A 21392-nucleotide genomic window follows, 5' to 3' on the forward strand; every position below is an offset into this window, starting at 1 on the left:
GGGTCACCACCCACAGCCTATACGAACGTGCAGGTTGATGGCCACGATGGTCTTGACCATCGCGACCATCGCCACTGCGAGCCGGAGCCTGCGGTTGAGTTTCTCAACCGCAAGGCCCGGAGTGATTTTGGCTCTATCAGAGCCAAAATCACTCCCACTGACATCACTAGTGATGTCAGTGGGCCGGCTTCTGACGGTAGGCGGTCCCTTGGGAACGCCCCGTCTGGGAGGCACGCCCACCGAAGGGGGCGTGCTGTCAATCAACATCGACAGCACGCCCCCTTTGATCAGACACAACGAGCGAAGGAAAGTCCTTCGCTCGTCACGCCTGGCGCATGCGCACGACGGAGCTCCCGCCGTTGTGCGCATGCGCAGTGCACACCATCGTCCCTGCTCCTTTTTGGAGCGGCCTACTGGCCGCTCGCATAGCTGTGGGTGATGGTCGCGATGGCCAAGACCATCGCGTCCATCGGGCTTGCGACGAGACCCTTCGGTAGGGTCTCGCTGCCGCAAGCCCTGGAGTGCTTTTGGCTCTATCAGAGCCAAAAGCACTCCCACTGACATCACTAGTGATGTCAGTGGGGCCGGATCCAGACGGTAGGCGTTCCCATGGGAACGCCTCCGTCTGGGCAGCCACGCCCCTGGCACGCCCACCAAAGGGGGCGAGCTGTCAATCAACATCGACAGCACGCCCCCTTTGGTGCGAGACCCATAACGACAGCTTGGCCGTCTTTATTCGGGTCTCACGCATGTGCACGACAGAGCCGCCTCCGTCGTGCGCATGCGCACTTGGGCACCATCGACCCGCTCGCGAGCGTGTCAGAATCAGGCCCAGAGTTTGGGAAGCACTGGTCAACACATTGCCAAGGTTGGGAAATCTAATTAAAGTAGGTAGCACAAGTTAAGTATGAATATATAATCCAGGAACCAGAGCCGTAACTAGACTTTTTGGTGCCCTGTGCCAGAAAGAGCATTGGCGCCCCCCTCATTTTTCAAAGGAACATAATACACCCAATAAAGGGGAATGGCCTCATGGGGAAGGGCCAGAGGAGAGATAGGGGTGGCCAGGAGATGCTGGGGATGAAATAAGAGGAAGCTACAAGTGAGAATGGTAATAAACAGAAATTTGACAGGCCCAAACAGTTCCCCCTGACCTGTGTTGCCCTGTGCGATGGCACCGGCCGCACTACCCTAGCTACGGCCCTGCCAGGAACGTTATTGGTCTCCATTATCTCACAGTTTGTATTTTGCTCATGTATGGTCTGGTTGAACCTTTTTATATTGTATTGTTTGTTCGTACTATTGTACAGCATTGTGGACACTTGATGGGACCATATAAATAAAAAAATAATCTATATAATACTGTAAGGTCTGCCGTTAGCTGGATGACTGCGCTTTAACGGAAAGGGGTAAGTATGGGGGTGGGGGGCACAGAGAAGGGTGTAGCAGAGCAGCAGGCAGGCTGAGGGGAATCCGCATATGCCCGGTCCCTTTACTAGTAATAATAATAATGAAGGGGGAAATAACCTAGTGTATTTCCTCCTTTTATTATTTTTTACATTTGTGTGCACCTGTCAACCATTTTAAATGTTCTAGAATTTCACATCATGTGCACATAACAAAACATTCTCACCTCTCTCTGGGTAACAGTCTCCATGATAGTGCCAAAAGCTGGGATTGTGGCAATTCTTACAGATCTGCAATAAATGAGACAATTGAACATTTGCATGTAAATACAGCACAACAATCAGAAAAGAGTACCTATTTTAAAATTACATTTTAACTTCCAGCTATTAAAGGGTCACAGAAAGCCTAAATACAGAAGAATTTAATTACGTCATTGGAACTGGCACTTCTGGGTCACTGGACTAGATAACAAGGGCTGGAACAACTTGCTTTATCCACACATTCATCAGAGAGTCCGCTTTAACCAACCAAAGTCAGCTTTACCCATTCTATGGTATGGTGCAGTTCCCAGTCTCACTCTGACCTCCTATGGGTGTGGCTGTGCATTTGGGAACGCAGACACTTTCACTGAGACGCCCGTGACAATCAAATAACATGCCCTCTGAATGGACGATTTTTACATGCACCAGTAGCCACCTCCCAGTTACGACACAGGAACACCCATCGCTTTTCCGCGCCATTTCTGATACCGTCTGACGCCATCACAACCCACACTGTGTAGCACATGTTCCGTAGGGGTTTTAAGAAATTTTTGCACATGCCCAGTTGCAAATAATCGCTCAACTGTGGCAGTGTGCGCAACTCAGAACCAGGGCCAAAACGCAAATAAAATAATCTAAAATTTGCACTCTGTCCTAGTGATCCTAGCTACTTCAGTTCCAAAAGAAAATAATAGATAAATATGTAAAGATAAATCAGTATTTGGTACCTATCTTACTTACACATTCATATAGCAATTTTAAAGGTACCAAATTCGTATTTATAGTCAGCTAAACACTTCTTAGATGCAATAAATAAAAGGGAGATAAATTAAATATTAGATTACGGGTAGCTGTGACTGTGGATCGGCAGACTCTAAGCTTGCCCATTTTTAAAAAAAATATAATTTCTACTTCAGGGTCCATAGGGGGTCCACAGGGTTGACCTTGGGGTATAGCTGGATCTGGATCCACGGGCACCACGCAGTTAAAGCTTTGCTGCTCCCAGAATGCACTTGGGTCCGTCCTCCTCTATACCCCGCCCCGGCCACAGGCACCTCAGTTTTAGTTGGTGCCCGGCCGGAGTCGGGTCACCCTGTCGCAGTGGGGCTGCAGGAGCAGCCCCATAGCTTTATTTTAAAAGAGAAATTTTTTATTTTTTTCTACTTTTTTACACTGTTAGAGCGGCAGCATCAGACTGTCCTTTAGGACGTCCACGCTGCCGCTCCTTCTCCCTGCTGGCGCCGCGACGCCAGTAAAGCTCTGGGGATCGCGGCGGGACCCCAGAGCCTGTACTAGCCGGGCTCTGGGGACTCCCTTGACTGCTGCCGGACGCGACGGGGATCAGGTAAGCCGCGGGTCGCCACGTGCGGCGGCCCGCGGATACTTTGTATGCAGTCAGAAGCCTCCGGTCTCTGGGGACAGAGGAATACCCTGCGTGTCCGCTAGACCACCAGGGTATCAGGCTGGTAGCGGGACCGGCAACCCGGGGGTTAATTGCTAGCCAGGGGAGGCAGCCTTCCCTGTCTAGCGGCTCCTCCCCTCAGCTCAGCGCGCCTTTCAACTAGGAGTCTGGCGTCGCTGAGCTGCTCTTATCTTACGGCCACTCCTCCTCTGAGGTCTCCGGCGGCCATCTTTACTGGCACATCGCAGACTCCCAGGCGGTATCAAGTGGACCGGTCCCCCTGTGTACCTCTCCCCTGCTAAAGGACAGTGTACACAGCGCTATAGCCCTCCCAGACACTGAATCTGGGCGGTTGATTGTAGCGGAAGGTGCAGTGAGTACTAACTTTTCTGCATTGTATGTGACTATTGCTAGTGCTGCCTGTCTGTGACTTATTCTCCTTGCTGTCAGCTTATAACTATCCCTTTCCTTCTCCTACGGCCCGGCAGGTGTGTGGGGGAAGGGCGTTTTTCTGATACCCTCACTTATATAAAACACGTATTTGTGGGGTCAGTCACATACTGTTGGGTGCTACACAGTACCATATCTGGGCTGTTGTGTCGCATACTGGTGAGTGCGCGGGTGTTAAAACCGTAATTCCTCTGGTGATACCTATTTCTTGTGATTTACGGTATCTGATGAGGAGACTGAGCGCTCTGTGGCTCCTGTGCTATTTTCCTGCAGACGTTGTGCTGCTGGAGTTGATGGGGAGGACTTATCTCAGGATGGTCTGTGCGGGCGGTGCCAGCTGGTACCGGGCCCCTCCAACCCCCCTGTATCACAGGACCCTCCTTGGGCGATGTTTTCACATGTGCTGGCGTCTATTGCGGACCGGTTATCGGTCCCATCAGCGGTCCCTTCTAGGGCGTTGCCGCAGCCCACCATCCCCCATTCCCCGGGGGTTCCACAAATGTTGCGGTCTCCCCCCGGGGCCCAGACTGTGGGTCCTTACTCGGGACTGCCTGTGTATGTGCAGTCTTCCCCAGGGACGCGTCAGTCTGTAGTGCCTTTGCAGAGTTTTGCTCCGACGGCTCCTCCGCCTTGGGTGGATGTTCTATCCAGCTCCGTACAGAATCTGGCGGCTTCATCCTCGGCGTTTCAGTCCATGTTGCAAGGTGATGTGCCACCAAGGGTGTCTAAACGTCCGGTTGTGAGTTCACTAGCTGCGCAGTTGTCGGACTCGGAAGTGTCCTCAGATGATGGAGAAATCCGTGAGGACTCTGACTCTGATGTCATGGGGCAGGAGGTGGAAGCTAAGTCCTCCATTAATGTTCCAGCCTTAGTTAGGGCGGTGCGGGCTATCCTACATGTTGAGGATGATGCGCCGGCTCCTAGGTCAAAGTTTCCTAATTTTAAAAAGGCCAAGGTGACTTCAACTGTGTTCCCCCTGTCTGATCAATTATCGGATCATATGGCGGCGGCCTGGCAGTTACCTAGTAAGAGGTTCCATCCACAGAAGAGGTTGGCGGCGAACTATCCTTTTCCTGAAGCTCATTGCAGGAAATGGGAAACTCCGCCTGCGGTGGATTCCCACGTTACCCGCTTGATCAAAAGCGCGACGCTGCCATTGCCGTCTATCTCCTCTTTGAAGGATCCCACGGACAGGAAGGTGGAGACTTGTTTAAAGTCCATTTATTCTCTTTCCGGGGCGGTGGCTCGCCCGTCCATGGCTATCTCCTGGGTGGCTAAAGCCATTGAGGCATGGGCCAATGCCTTGGAGGATACCTTTCCTGATGAGGCTCCGGATATCCAGAGAGCGTTAGTGGGACAGATGCGGGATGCAGCTTCCTATATTGGGGAAGCGTCTTTGGATGCCAGCCTGCTCATTTCTAGGGTGTCGGCTGCAGCGGTGTCTGCTCGGCGCTCCCTGTGGCTGAGGTCCTGGAGGGCTGATGCAGATTCAAAAAAGGGTCTGGAGGCCTTGCCTTTTAATGGTGATTTACTATTTGGTCCGGATTTGGACAAAATAGTGGATACTTTGGCTAAGTCCAAGTCGGCTTTTCTCCCTTCGGCCTCTGCGCCGGCTAAAGTGAGGAGCTCTGCCTTTCGGTCCTTTCGGGTTCAGGGTAAGAGCAAGGGCCAGTCCTTCCCGAGACATTCGGCGACCAAGGCCGCACCCAAGCCCAAGAAGCAGGCATGGAGTGCTCGGCGCCCTTCTTCCAAGCAGGAGGATAAGCCTGCTGCCTGATGGGACGGGCCTCTCTCTGGGGGACCCCAGAGTGGGAGGCCGACTTCTCCAATTCGCCCAGTGTTGGCACAATACCACCACGGATGCCTGGGTTTGAGAAGTAGTCTCTCAGGGGTACGCCCTGTCTTTTCGGTTCAGGCCGCCCCACCAGTTTTTCTGTACGAGTCCTTCTCTGGACAAGACCAAAGCTGGTCAGATTCAGGTAGCTATAGAATCCTTGCTAGAAGCAGGGGTCATTGTTCCCGTTCCGCAGTCTCAGCGCGGGACGGGGTACTATTCTACTCTGTTTCTGGTACAGAAACCCAATGGTTCTCATCACCCTATCCTGAATTTGAAGTCTCTGAACAGATACCTCAGAGTTCCCAGGTTCAGGATGGAAACGTTACGTTCCATCATTCTGGCGATGGAACCCAGGGATTATATGGTCCCCCCTCGATATCCAGGACGCCTATCTCCATGTGCCCATAGCACCGGCACATCAGCGGTATCTGAGGTTTGCTATCCTGAACCATCACTACCAATTTCGGGCGTTGCCTTTTGGCCTTTCCACGGCTCCGAGGGTGTTCACCAAGGTGATGGCGGTTATGGCTGCCCACCTTCGGGGTCAGGGTCTACGTCTGTTGCCATACCTGGACGATCTTCTGCTGCTGGCGAGCTCCCCGGAGGTGCTTCTTCGACATCTCCACCTGACCATTGCTTGTCTTCAAGCACACGGGTGGTTGATAAACTGGAAGAAGTCCTCCCTGATTCCATCACAGCGGATGGTTCATTTGGGAGCCCTGCTGGATTCTCGTCAGCAGCGGATTTTCCTGACTCCAGAGAAGGTCTCCTCCCTGCAGCTGCGGATACACAGTTGCCTGAGCAGTTGCCGCCTGTCGGTCCATTCAGCTATGAGAGTTCTGGGGTCCATGGTGTCGACTTTCGACATGGTGGAATTTGCCCAGTTCCATTCCCGGGCCCTGCAGGGGCTGATTCTATCGGAATGGAACGGGTTACCTCACCGGATTCGCTCTCAGATGCTGGTGTTGTCCCCGGAGGTTCGGCAGTCTTTGGCTTGGTGGCTTCAGACGGCGCATCTGGTCGAGGGGCGCCCCTTTTGGATCCCGGACTGGGTCCTGCTCACGACGGATGCCAGTCTTCGGGGTTGGGGGGCAGTGGCCGGCTCATTATCGCTTCAGGGTCGTTGGTCCGCGGAAGAAGCACTTCTCCCCATCAACATCCTGGAACTGCGGGCTGTGTACAGGGCCCTGCAGTCGTCCGGCCCCGCTCTTCACGGAAGGGCGGTTCAGGTGCAGTCCGACAACGCCACCACGGTGGCGTACATCAACCACCAAGGGGGAACTCGCAGTCGGGCAGCAATGTCGGAGGTGTCTCGCATTCTTGCTTGGGCGGAGTGTCACGTTCCAGCGATCTCGGCAGTCTTCATTCCCGGAGTCCTCAATTGGGAGGCGGACTTCCTCAGCCGTCACGACGTGCATCCCGGGGAATGGTCGCTTCACCCAGAGGTGTTTCAGCTACTCGTGGACAGGTGGGGGCTGCCGGAGCTGGACTTGATGGCCTCCCGTCACAATCACAAGTTGCCCGTTTACCGGTCAAGGACAAGAGACGCAGGCGCCTGTCTGGTAGACGCTCTGTCGGTGAAATGGACGTTTCACCTGGCGTATCTGTTTCCTCAGATATCCTTACTTCCTCGGGTTCTGCGGAAATTCAAGCAGGACGGCGGCACACTCGTGCTGGTGGCTCCGGCGTGGCCCAGACGTCCTTGGTACTCCGATCTGAGGTGCCTCTCCATCGACGCTCCGTACCTTCTTCCTCAGCGTCGGGACCTGTTGTCTCAAGGGCCCTGCCTTTACCCGGATCTGGGTCGGCTGTCTTTGACGGCGTGGCTCTTGAGACAGCCGTCTTGAGGTCTAGGGGTTTCTCCAGTTCGGTGATTGGTACCATGCTTAGGGCACGCAAGCCTGCTTCCGCGCGGATTTACCACAGGGTGTGGCGCACTTATTTTCAGTGGTGTGAATCCAGAAACTATGATCCGCAGGTGTTTCGGGTTTCCAGAATCTTGGAATTTCTTCAATCGGGTTTGGACCTCGGCTTACGCCTGGCCTCTCTGAAGGTTCATGTGTCTGCTTTGTCCGTGTGGTTTCAGCGACGGATTGCTACACTGCCAGACGTTCACACCTTGTGTTCTCAGGATCCAGCCTCCCTTCGTGCCTCCGGTGGCTCCGTGGGACTTGGCGGTGGTGCTGCGGGTCTTGCAGGGTCCTCCTTTTGAGCCGCTTGAGTCGGTGGAGCTCAAGTGGCTGACGTTTAAGACCATTTTTCTCCTGGCAATTGCTTCGGCCAGGAGGGTTTCAGAATTGGGGGCGCTTTCCTGTCGCCCTCCTTTTCTGATTTTTCACCAGGACAGGGCAGTGCTCCGCACGCGTCCTGAGTTTTTGCCCAAAGTGGTTTCAAAGTTCCACATTAATCAGGAACTTGTTGTGCCAGCTTTTCAGTCACCTGATCTTTCTGCTGGTGAGGCTTCCTTGGATGTGGTCCGGGCACTTAGAATCTATGTGGACCGGACTGCTTCGGTTAGGAAGTCGGATTCTTTGTTTGTCCTCTTCGGTTTTCACAAGAGGGGTTGGCCTGCCAACAAGCAAACGTTAGCCCGTTGGCTTCGTTCAGTTATTTGTGAGGCTTATGCGCAGGAGGGTTTACCTGTGCCAGCCTCCGTTAAGGCTCATTCCACTCGTTCTGTGGGTCCCTCTTGGGCTGCTAGACGTGGCGCCTCCGCTGTTCAGCTGTGTAAGGCGGCTACTTGGTCTTCAATTCAGACGTTTTTGAGGTTTTATGCGTTTGACACTTTCGCCTCTCAGGATGCATCCTTTGGGCGCCGGGTACTCCTTTCAGCACAGGAGCGTCCCCGCCCTTAGTTGAACTGCTTTGGGACATCCCCAAGGTCAACCCTGTGGACCCCCTATGGACCCTGAAGTAGAAAACAAGAGATATGGTAAGAACTTACCTTTGTTATCTCTGTTTATACGAAGTCCATAGGGTCCACAGGGCGCCCGCCCTGACGCACCTGGCTTCAAATGGGCTGTGTGGCTGGTCACCGGTTTTCCGTCTCCCATTTCTGTGAGTATGGTTTCTTGTTTGTTCCAGTCTTCCTTCTCTCTGTTTAGTCTCCTCCTCCGGCCTTAGCTGCTTACCAACTGAGGTGCCTGTGGCCGGGGCGGGGTATAGAGGAGGACGGACCCAAGTGCATCCTGGGAGCAGCAAAGCTTTAACTGCGTGGTGCCCGTGGATCCAGATCCAGCTATACCCCAAGGTCAACCCTGTGGATCCTATGGACTTCGTAGAAACAGAGATAACAAAGGTAAGTTCTTACCATATCTCTTGTTTTACTATACAGGTGTAGAAGTAGCAAAACAAACTACACCACTTATTCTGCACAAATGGGCAAGTGAAATTATTAAGCATGTGTGTAAGAAATACTCCACCAGTTTAAAACAGTCTAAACAAAAAAAAAAAAAGTGTTGGAACATTATGGAAAGCTTGCAAAAGTATTAATAAAGTTATAAAATGAATGCTGTATAATATATATATATATAAAAAAGTAACCTTTATGGTAGGTAAGTAAGGAAAATACATATAAACTGATGGTCATTTCCAACAAATTAGGATGCTTAGTGCAGAAAGCAGCTTGGTGGAAACTTACATTTCCGGATCGCTGGAGAGAGTGATAAGGGCAGGGACAACTCTCTGTGCTACCAAAGTCTCATTCACCCCTTTTACCAAAAGCTGATAGGTCCAAGCAAATGGAGAGCCACGGTGTGTACAGGAGCATGAGCAGTGTCACGGGGGCAGAATGACAATAGAGTGAGAGAAAGGGGAGAAATGCAAAATGCAGAGGTTAGAAGCGAATACTTTCAGGCTATATATAGAGAAGATAGAAAAAATAACTTGAACACAAGATAAAAAAAATACAAAATAAAACCAACTCACATTTAACTTTCAACATTGATCTGTAATATGATATAGTATTATTAGAGACTAGAGAAGAAATACACAATTAAAAAAAAAAAAAAAAAAGACTATTATACACACACACCTCAAGGACAACTATTCTATGCAAATAGCTGATGTGTACAGTAGGTGAAAAAAAGGGTGCATGAGAAAGCAGCAATACTGATTGGCTGATGTATCAATGTGAATTTATAGCAGACTGCTAAATGACAGAGCATTGGGAATCCATATTCTATATTCCCAACTGGGAATCAAAAAGACCTTGGATGAATTATAATGAATCCTGACCCAATTAGTGGTTTAGGCTTCCAGTTCCCATGTCATTAGCATATGACATACAGCTGTCATCAGTTGTGAGCATTTATGCTGGGTACACACTTACCAGACTGAGCGGATGATTTGGTAACCTATACACACTTACCAATCGGCTGCTCTACGTACAGATATATCTGCAAAATAAATGCTGCAGGGCCAACCTGATAGGTTTGATCTATGTCGTTCACACACACATCGCTTTAACGCCCGGGGCTATTCAATTACATCCCCTTTTCCTTGCGCGCTAAATTACCCGCTAATGGCGTTATTGCATAGGATCCAGGATAAGTTCCCGGAGCTATGGGTTAACACATTTACAGCACCCACGATCAAGGCATTTAATGCAGATTTCTGTTCGAGCTTTCTCCAGCTCGAACTGAAATTCGTATTAACTGCAGATCGCGGGATGCTGCAGGCTCTAATTGAATAGCCCAGGCAGATTAATTAAACACGGCTAATTAAATCCGGCCGATAGAATTCGAGATAAGTTCCCGGAACTGTGTGTTAACATGGTCACGGCACCTGAAAATAGGCTGTTTATCTGGGAAAAAAAATCCCTATTAACTGCAGGCTGCCTTCGTTGCTAACTGAATATTCCTGTGGGATCAATTAGCCAGCTGTAAATTACCACAGCTTATTAAATTCCCCCCATAGTCTATCTTGGTTGGCGTGTTATAGACTGAGAAAACTGTCACATGTGAAATGTACCCCCCACATAGGAGGATAGCTACTTAACACAGGGGAACTGTTTTGGAAGAACAGGAGAAACTTAAAACAGACAGAAGTGGACTTTTGGAGGAGGAGGAATAGAACTTGAGGATAAGAATTAAAAAAATTGAAAATTAGAGAAGGGAAGACAACAGTGTAGATAATGTACATTATGCAAAATGTATCCAGCTGTTACCATAATCAAAATGGGCAAGAGCTTAGTACACATCACAATCCCATCTACAAATGTAGGAGAGGCAGCCTCATAATTTTAAGAACTATCATATTACGGGATACAGTCTATCTAAATATCGACGCGGGACTAAAGACAGGCGTCGAAATCCCGACGCCGAAATCTAGACAGACTGCTTCCTAAACGAAGGTAAGCAGAGCAGTGTAGCCCGGGGCGGGGGGGTGGAGGGTTAGGTTTAGGGACCCCCGGGGGGACTTAGGGTTAGGCACCACCACGGGAGGGTTAGGTTTAGGCACCCCTGGGGGAGGTTAGGCACCACCCCGGGAGGGTTAGGTTTAGGGTGCGGGGAGTTTAGGCACCCCCCAGGGGGAGGTTAGGGATAGGCACCCCCGGGGGGGAGGTTAGGGTTAGGCACCACTAAAGGAAGGTTAGGGTTAGAGGGGGGAGAGGGGAGGGTTAGAGTACCTACCAGCCCCAGTCGGGATTTCGAGCATTCGGACTTGCGACCTCAGGATTTAGTCAGACGTCTTCCCAGCCGTCTGCATTTCATACCCAACCCCATATTACATTACACTACTTCAGTTAAACTGAATGCACTAGGAGTTGAAATTATAACCAAATGAACATGGGGACAAATTGGAACTCTAATAAAAAAATTTTGTGGACGATCAGAGATAATATTACCACCTTCTATATGGCGCCACAGGTGTTCTGTTCTGCAGCGCCTTACATAGTATATAAATAAACAAGAAACCACTGACTTGCAGTACAATACAATACAATGCAGGACAAGGTTTTTATAACATTACGGCATTAGCGATCATAACTCTCATATAAGCAACAGGGCTTAAGTGTTAGGTGCCCTAGTGGGGAGTAAGGAACAGATGAAAGAATAAGTAAGGAGAAGCACAAGAGGGTAGAGGGCCCTGCTTGTGAGAGCTTACATTCTAATGAGGAGGGGCAGACACACAGGTGTAACAGATGGAGTAGAAAGAGAGGAAGGAGCATCTAGCCAGTTAGGATGAGATCTGGAAGGCTTTGATGAAGTAGTGGGTCTTGAGAGCCCGTTTGAAGATTTGTTGAGAGGTGGAGAGTCTGATGGGGAGAGGGAGAGAGTTACAAAAGGTAGGGAGCAGCACAGGCAAAATCTTGCAGACGAGAGAGGGAGGAAGCAATCAGTTGGCAGGAGAGGCGGCGTGCATTTGTTGAGTGAAGAGGGCGGGCGGGAGAGTGAAGGGAGATAAGGTCAGAGATGTAAATGGGAGAGGAATGGGTGAGGGCTTTGTAAGTGAGTGTAAGAACCCTGCATTGGGTTCTGAAGGGGAGCCAGTGTAAAATTCGATTGCTGCATGACTTTATTCCTGCATAGCCATATCTGGTGCACACAGCAACATTTGTAGCCCAAATCTTGAAGACCTGGACAGAACAGTAAGGCATTGCATAACACCCTATATAGGCTAGCATATATCTTCATTAATTTATTGATAAGAGTTCCTCCTTTCACATTGAAAACTATCAAGTAATAACTCACAATGGGGAAAAAATGGGGAAAAAACAATGGCTGGGAGGGTATTAAATAGCTTTTCTGCTAGTTAATTCTGAAATGTACACACATTTTGAGAGAACCAATATGTGAAAGAGCAAAGGGTGTAAAAACAATTTTCCAAGTTTGTCAGCAGGCAAAGTGCCATCCTTCATTTTTGTCTCTATCCAAACATGATCTTTAAAATATTTATGATTTTAAAAAAATGGACTGCATAATGCAGTGGCCAGCTGTCCGTCAGTCTGCTGACCGAGCGACCGATTTGGTAAACATACTATACCAGTCGGCTGTTCAATATGTCTGGCCAGACATTATAACAAAACGGGCATTTAAGTTTGCCCGCCTAGTTGTGTCATTGTCCGCAGTTCCTGGTCCCATGGTCGGTCACACATACACACAGGCAGTATGCACAATATATCTATCAGATATATTGTATCTGCTGTGCTGCACGGCTGATGCAATACAGTATATCTGCACGACATTGTTCACAGATGTATCCTGTGTACACACCCCCAAAAGCACAATACGATACATGTTGAGTCTCCCATATCTAAATATTCCAAAATACGGAATATTCCGAAATATTTTTGCCATGACTGAGATAATGAAACCTTTGATTTTTGATGGTTCAATGTACACAAACTTTGCCTAAGGCGCAAATTATTAATAATATTGTATAAAATTACCTTCAGGCTGTGTGTATATGAAACATAAATTAATTTCATTTCTGTACACAAACTTTGTTTGAGCCACAAAATTATTGAATATATTGTATAAAATGACCTGCAGGCTGTGTGTATAAGGTGTATATAACACATAAATGCATTCTGTGTGTATTTTGGGGTCCCATTCCCAAGCTATTTCATTATGGTATGTACTTATTCCAAACTACGGAATATTCCGTTATCCAAAATTCCCCTGGTCCCAAGCATTTTGGATATGGGAGACTCGACCTGTATATAGTTTGTCAGCTATTTATACAGTAATACAGTATGTACCCAGCATAGGTTTTAGATGGGAACCCTTATAGACATCAAAATATCCTAACATTTAAGTAATTTTAACTTTAAACAACATATTCCAATGATTTAAATGTTGTTTATGTAGCATGTGTTATTGATACAAACCTTTTGGATAGAGTAATCTATCTAGGAAACGCATGCTAGTAAATTATGTAATTGTAGTGTATGCATATAAACTCTTGAAGTGTACATGTTTAGCTCTGTACATTTCATTGTTTACACCCCATCACAAGGAAGTGCCTTGGCCTCAGGCATTTCACAGACTAAAACATTCCAAATATGACAGTTTAAGAAAGTACCTACAGCTTTCCCACATAAAAAGGCGCTTTTACAAATACTTCACCTAGAACATTCTACCAGAGGCAGTCACCTGTGCCAGGGTAAATTAGTAATAAATGATAAAATGTGGAGACAAGCACTAAAGTATAGTCCATCACTGATTGTACTGAACTATTACTACAACACGTTATTTACTTAATGTAAACATATCTAATAGTCAGGTCTTACAAAGCTAAAGTTAAAATTGCATCACAGATTACAAACCATAAAAAGTAAAAAAAAAAAAAAAAGTCTCACAGCTACAGAAGAAACATGGAAACGGATGTGGTGGCGGAACCAATTAGAAGCCTTACGAGAGCCTGCAGTTTCCAGTTGGTTCCCCTCTGCGCACAAATCCCTCTCTGCAGGCATTTTAAAGTGGCAAACATACATTTTCTGTCACATAGATGCAAAATACATTTACAGACTGGTCTTACTACTTTTTCATCTGTGAGACAAGAGATCCTATTTGAACACTTATTTGAACCAAAAAAAATATGTACATAGATTTAAATGCTGAGCATTTTAAAAAAAAACACATTTAAGAAAATACATACTGTAGTTTAGTCATATTATTATGTCCACCTTCTACATTTGACAGCAGCGCGCAGCCCATGAAGTACGTCACGTGCTATGCGCTGGCTTGGCGGGTATATAAGGTGTGTGCAGACGGCATATTGCACAAGTCACTCATTGCTGTCATGGGTTAAATTGGGCGATTTATCAGAGTTGCAAAAAGGGATGATTATTGGCTTTCGGGACAAGGGTGGCAGTATTTCTGAAACAACGCAGTTTGTGAACTGTTCACATGCTGCTGTGGTGAAAGTGTATCATGACTGCACCATTGAGAATAACCGACGTAGAAACTGCGCAGCACCACGTGCCAATGATGTGAGAGGTAAACGTCAGTTACGAAGGTGCATGAGGGCCGATCGACACACTACAGGGAGCAGCTCACCATCAATATGAACCTGGGAGCCACCAGACGTGTGTCTAAAACAAGGGCTCCGAAGCAAACATATGATCACTGTACCTATGCTAACAAAGGTATATTTGAAAAGGCTTCAATTTTCACAACTGAATCGGAATTGGACCTCTGCTGATGAGAATGGTTGCCTTGTCTGATGAGTCACGTTTTCTGCTTCATCTAACGGATGGATGTTGGTGTGTTAGGCGAGAAACATCGGAGAACAAACACCCTGCAACCATTGCTGGAAGAACACAAGCTGGTGGTGGCAGCGTTATGATCTGGGGAATGTTTTCATGGCATTTTCTGGGCTCACTCATCCATGTGGAAGGCACCTTCAACTGATTTGGTTATGAATCCATCCTCGCAGAGCATGAACACCCATACATTCTGACTGTCTTCCCTGAGGCGGATGGTATCTTCCAGCAAGACAATGCGACATGTCACACGGCTAGAAATGTCCGACAGTGGTTGGACGAGCACGACCAAGACTTCCAAGTACTTCCCTGGTCCCCTAATTCCCCGGACTTGAACCCAATTGAGCATCTGTGGGACCACCTCGATCATTGTGTTCGCTCTACGGATACTCCACCACGCACCCTCCAGCAGCTGTGGGATGCACTGCAGTCAGCATGGCTCCAGATACCTGTGCCAACCTACCAGCACCTTATTGAGTCACTGCCAGCCAGTCTAGCTGCTGTCCGTGCCGCACACGACGGTTACTCTGGTTATTAGCTGGTGGTCATAATAATGTGACTCAACTGTGTACAAAACAGCACAGTACTAATATTTTGGCACATTAGCTTAAAAGAAAAACAAATAAAGATAAGAGCAACTGAAATCTATACATCCACTGAATCGTAGAAGACATTTGCCCATATTGTAAGAGATACCACTAATCATATCACTAGTGCACATACAGTTAAATGGATTCATCTTGGCCTATTTTAATTTTTGAAGAAGCAACTATTAGAAGATATGCAAAAATATCTTCCATAAACCTTGGCTTTCTAATCAACATGTTGCCGGAAATGCATCTTTATTTTCAGACTATTAATCTTCACACATACACAATGAAACAATAAGTACGTAGCATATAGATATTAATTAAGGCATGTTCACATTTCGCATCTCCCGGCAATGCATTGCTATCTGGCAACCTGCTTTGTAAATGGTAATTAACAAATGATTTTGTCTAGTCATCTCTTGACAAGCCACAGTGCATTCTGAATTCAAATGACAAATACAATACAGATAGAACACAAAGTATACTGTGCTTTTATAATTGTTCTTCCCTCCTATTTGTATATATGTTTGGCAAATAGTATTGTACAGGGTGGTGCACCAAGGTGTAGATTAGACAAGGAGACGAAGAGAAAAGTATTCCTATATCGGGTACTCACAAACTTCTTGGTTCATTCAACATAACTGCATTATAGTATAAGTGAAGATATAGAGCAGGGGTGGCCAACCAGTCAGGGGCAAAGAGCCCAAAAATATCTACAGGTATGTCAAAGAGCCGAGATCATGCGCACGCCGAAGGCTCATGTGCAAAAAGGGTAAGTCATCTACGCCACACCCGTGATATGTTATTTGTAGGAGCATGTAAAAGCGCATGCACACAATCACTGTAGAGGTAATGATTAAGGGGAAAGAAAAAGCCAGAACAATATAGAAAAAACATTGAAAAAAACAGATCCACATAAAATACACTGAAACAAGCCACATACACTAAAAAAACACACTGTAGAAGCCACATACACAAATACACTGAAGAAAACACATACACAAATAATACACTGAAAAAGCCACTGACAGGTGATACAAAGTGGCTGTTGCGCTATTTTGCTGTTAAACTGTTCAGAGTACTTTTAATGTATATATTAGTGATTGTATTAATATTATTAGAATGTTTTTCTACTAATTCAGCTATGCAGTTTGATATTACTATTCAACTATGTTAACTGTTTAATTAGAAGTAGTTTTTTATATGATTCTCAAAGGAATGTGCTGTAGTTATGTTATGACTAGTTGTACTGCTTAATGCAAAGAGCCATTTGTTATAATACTGCACCATTAACTATATTTGAGGCAATGCTGCCCCCTATTGTTAATATTTGTTTAATATTATGACCTTATAAGACATATAGCATCCGGTCTTTGTTAGGAGCCCTATAATTAGGTGTGAAATGCGGAAGTCTGTAGCCGTAAATGCCGTCTACCAGACTGACTGCAGAAAGTTCTGGGTCCGGTGTACCCATCCGGCCTATTGTGATAGACTGAGGCTCCCGGGTGTGATTGTGTTGTATTGGACCATTATCTAAATTAATTAAAAATCTAAGCTAGGTACCAATAAATCATTTTAATATATTTAACTTAAACTGTGTGTATTGTGTCATTTATATCTCTCTGTTGCTGTCTTCCTGAACCTTCCATTTCCACCAAAAAACAGCCACATACACAAAAAAAAAAAGATTCACATAATACAATCCAACCCCACCTGTTGTAATTCCAGCAACCCCTCCATGTGTCATTTCAGCAGACCCTCAAGTGCCACTCCAGCACCCCCCCTCTCTCGCTGTGCCACTCCAGTCTAATCACCTTCCCCCACATTTCCTCCCACTCCATGGGCCACTCCAGCCCCCCCACATCACAAATAAAATGAAAAAAAAAAAACTAACAACCCACAGCTCTTACCATGTGGCAACTGTCTGTGTCACGTAGGTAGGCTCCGGAATCTGTGACCACATCCTCTTCGTGGCTGCAGGTTTAGTCACAAGTTGAGCTCCACCTCCTGTTTGCGGCGTGACATCACCACATCACCCATACATGTCTCCTGGGCAGAGCAGACTGCTGCCACAAAGGACGAGCCTCCACTGAACAGCTGCACGCCTATCAGACGAGGCAGTGAGTGTCAGTCAGGGGAGCCAGCAGGGAAGCCGCATCAGAACAACGGAAGAGCTGCATGTGGCTCAAGAGCCACAGGTTGGCCACCGCTGATATATAGGGGTATTCAATATGGGTACGATACCATCATTTTTTGCGTTAATATCACTGGTTTTAGTTTTACACCATATTCAATTTCAAAGACTTATCGCAGTTTTGAAAAGTCTTTGATAAAAATCGGTGATAACTTTTCACCATTGAATAGGTGTCGAAATAAGTGCAGAATTGGGGTTTAGGGGTGCAGGCTTAAAAAAAAATAGCCTGCACCCCTGAGATTGACATTTAAAAAAGAACTGTGTCAAAAAAAAAGTTTAAAAAAAAAATAGGGACACCCCAAAAAATTAATTAAAAAAATGGGGTGCAAAAAAAAAAAAAAATGGGAAAAAATTGTTAAACAATAGGGAATTAGGTTCAGGGCTATTCTGCAAGTATGCGGCAGGTGTTTTCTAGAATAGAATTATAGCGGCAGGTGCACAAATGCAGAATTTAAAAAAAATTACTTTAGGGACACCAAAATATGCTAGTACCCATTTTCATGTACCCCAAATTTGATGGGACCACTTAAAAAAATGAAAAAAATAACCTAAGTGCTCTTCTGCATCACTTCTTCAATGTCGGGAAAATAACACCTGCTGCAGCTATTTAAAGCCCCGACTTTCAATTAAAGGCTAAAACGGGGGTACCCATAGTGTTCCCCCATGTTTTTACAACTAGGGGGGTCTTACAATTATTTTAAGGAAAAATTTGTAACTTTACGCAAATCCAACTTCGGAGTTTCCAGTTTTCGTTAATTTGATATTGAATACGGGGATAAGCGGGAGCGCGCACCATACCTTTACGCAGAAAAAAACTCCGATATGAAATGTTAACTTCGCCAGGGAAGTTAACCTTTCATATTGAATACCGTCAGTGTTTTAAAATACAACTTTTATTTATTATTCTAAAAAGGTTAAGGTCAACTAAATATTTTTAAAAACCTAGTGAGTCCATCCACAATTACTATTATTGGTAGTATAAGAGATCCTCAGATCAGAATAACTGAGAATCTACTACTACAGTACACTAAAATCTGTTAATAGAGGGTGAACAAATATGTTAGTTTCACCTTAACACTGCTACAGAGTAATGATACAATTAAATACACAAAGTTCCAAATATAATAACCGCAGTTGCATAGACTATATTCTCCTGTGTATAGAGCAGATAATCAAATTACTGTACTACTTTAAAGTGAAGACTTGTAGTTTATTCCACCAAGTTACAAAGGCTGTAATTATTGTTGCTTGTTATAATATATATTTAATAAAACTAAAACAGTTTAAGGCAACAACAGCTAAATAATAGGAGGGGAATACATTTATGTGTTACCATTTAAACTTTAACTATATGAGATAATCTGCCAATAGGGTTACAGTATAAGATGTAGCAAAGCTATATCCCACTGTATCTAACTGAATAATAATGTTTCATATGAAAGTTCACAAAATCACTAAATAATTATATGTAATTGTAATACAACTGAGAGTAAAAAGTTTTATTTCAAATTCACGTTTATTACACATTCACAATTCCACTTTTTTAAAAAAAATGTAGCTGGCCTTAACCTTTTAAGAATAATAAATAAAAGTTATATTTTAAAACTCTATGGAGTAGGGGTGAGCGGGTTCGGATTTCTGAAATCCGAACCTCCCCAATCCGAGTCAGCCTCGACTTTTCCCGCCTGACTCGGATCTGAAATCGAGGCAAAACGTCATCTTCCCGCCTTCCGAGTCTCGCGGGTTTTGGATCCTATATAAGGTACCTGCGTCGGCGCCATTTTCTCACTCGGCTGTGGACAGTGAAGAGGGAGGGTGGGAGTTAGGGCTGGCTGGGCTGTGTAGTGTAGTGTAGTGCAGAGTAGTGTTGTGTTGTGTTGTGCTGTGCTGCGCTGTGCTGCTGTTGTCCACTACTTCAAAGTCCATAGGGGCTGGCTGTGTTGTGCTGTGCTGCTGTTGTTAATAGGGGCTGTGTCCACTACTTCAAAGTCCATAGGGGCTGGCTGGACTGTGTTGTGCAGTCAGTTGTCCATAGGGGCTGTGTCCACTCCAAAGTCCTGTGCAGTGTCCCAGTCCTAAAGGGGTGCTGTAGTGTTGTCCAGGGGGTGCTCTGTCCATCAGGGGTGCTCCCCCCAAGTGCTAAAAAAATAATATTTTTTTTGTGTTTGTGAATTGTGTGCGCAGTAGCCGCACGTGCATCAACAAAGTAGTGCCAAGCGTGCGCCTGTGTCATAAGTAAAGGGCCGGCTGGCTTGACCGTTAAAGGGTGCTGTAACCCCCAAAGTACACTCCAGTCCAAACCAAAAAAAACAATATTTTCTGTGTTTGTGAATTGTGTGCACAGTAGCCGCACGTGCATCAACAAAGTAGTGCCAAGCGTGCGCCTGTGTCATAAGTAAAGGGCCGGCTGGCTTGACCATTAAAGGGTGCTGTAACCCCCAAAGTACACTACAGTCCAAACCAAAAAAAAAAATATTTTCTGTGTTTGTGACTTGTGTGCACTGTGGCTGCACGTGCATCAACAAAGGAGCAGCGCCAAGCGTGCGCCTGTGTCCCATAAGTAAAGAGCCGGCTGGCTCATTTCTTAAAGGGTGGTGTAACCCACAAAGTGCACTACTCTCCAGCAAAAATAAAAAAATATTTTCTGTGTTTCTGTGTGCTTTAGCCGCACGTATATATCAATATAACATAAATGGAGGACCAAACTTTCTCCGATAAAAATAAAATAGGGAAAGATCAAGAACCACTTCCTCCTAGTGCTATTGCTGCTGCTGGGAGTTGTTCATCATCCCAGAGAGGAAGTAGGAACATCACTACTTTTACTAAACAATTGACCCTCCAACAGTCCCTAGCGATGAGGATGAAGTACGACAGCAGTCATCCTGAAGCAAAACGTATAACTGAGGCCTTGACTGCTATGTTGGTGTTAGACGTGCGTCCAGTATCCACCATTAGTGCAGTGGGATTTAGACAATTGATGGAGGTAGTGTGTCCACGGTTCCAAATCCCATCTAGATTCCACCTGCATCCTCAAAGCAGCAGCGACAAGCGTGCGTCTGTCTGTTAAAGGGTGGTGTAACCCTCAAAGTGTGCTACACAAACAATAAAAATATTGTTCTTTTTTTTTCTGTCTTTGTGAATTGTGTGGGCTGTAGCCGCACTTGCATCCTCAAAGCAGCAGCGACAAGCGTGCTTCTGTCTGTTAAAGGGTGGTGTAACTCTCAAAGTGCTCCAAAAAATAAAAAACTATTTTTTTTATGTATTTGTGACTTGTGTGCGATGTAGCCGCACTTGCATCCTCAAAGCAGCAGTGACAAGCGTGCGTCTGTCTGTTAAAGGGTGGTGACACCCTCAAAGTGTGCTACACAAACAATAAAAATATTCTTCTTCTTTTTTCGGTCTTTGTGAATTGTGTGGGCTGTAGCCGCACCTGCATTCTTAAAGCAGCAGCGACAAGCGTGCGTCTGTCTGTTAAAGGGTGGTGACACCCTCAAAGTGTGCTACACAAACAATTAAAATATTGTTCTTTTTTTTTCGGTCTTTGTGAAATGTGTGGGCTGTAGCCGCACTTGCATCCTCAAAGCAGCAGCGACAAGCGTGCGTCTGTCTGTTAAAGGATTACATCGGTGACAGCATCCAAGTAGGCATGTCAGACAGTCCGTACCTGTACTGGCAGGAAAAAGAAGCAATTTGGAGGTCCCTGTACAAATTGGCTCTATTTTACCTGAGTTGCCCCCCCTCCAGTGTGTACTCCGAAAGAGTGTTTAGTGCAGCCGGGAACCTTGTCAGGGAAAGGCGTAGGAGGTTGGAGAAGATGATGTTCATAAAATTAATTATCAACTCTTCCAGGGAGACCAGCCTCCAGAACGTACAGAGGGACCTGTGGTTCCAGCGGGGACGAATTAATACTCTGTGAGGATGAGGATGTACACACTGAAGAGGGTGAGGAATCGGTGGATGAGGAGGATGAGGATGGCATCTTGCCTCCGTAGAGCCAGTTTGTGCAGGGACAGATTAATTGCCAGCTTGTTTTGTGGGGGC

General features: G+C 46.2%; 1 protein-coding gene across 2 annotated transcripts in view; it reads right to left on the reverse strand.

Moving 5' to 3' along the window:
* The window catches only part of RELCH (RAB11 binding and LisH domain, coiled-coil and HEAT repeat containing), a 200066-nt gene that overhangs the window by 57132 nt on the left and 121542 nt on the right, over nt 1–21392 (reverse strand). For both annotated transcript variants that reach the window (XM_088471744.1, XM_088471745.1), the window contains exons 23-24: nt 8997–9079; nt 1634–1697 (exon numbers count right to left, since the gene is read on the reverse strand). In XM_088471744.1, the coding sequence (XP_088327870.1) occupies nt 1634–1697; nt 8997–9079 (147 nt within the window). The remainder of the gene's footprint in view (nt 1–1633; nt 1698–8996; nt 9080–21392) is intronic.

Source organism: Taudactylus pleione, unplaced genomic scaffold (genome assembly GCF_031769625.1).
Source record: "Taudactylus pleione unplaced genomic scaffold, aTauple2 ptg000116l, whole genome shotgun sequence".
Classification (NCBI taxonomy): domain Eukaryota; kingdom Metazoa; phylum Chordata; class Amphibia; order Anura; family Myobatrachidae; genus Taudactylus; species Taudactylus pleione.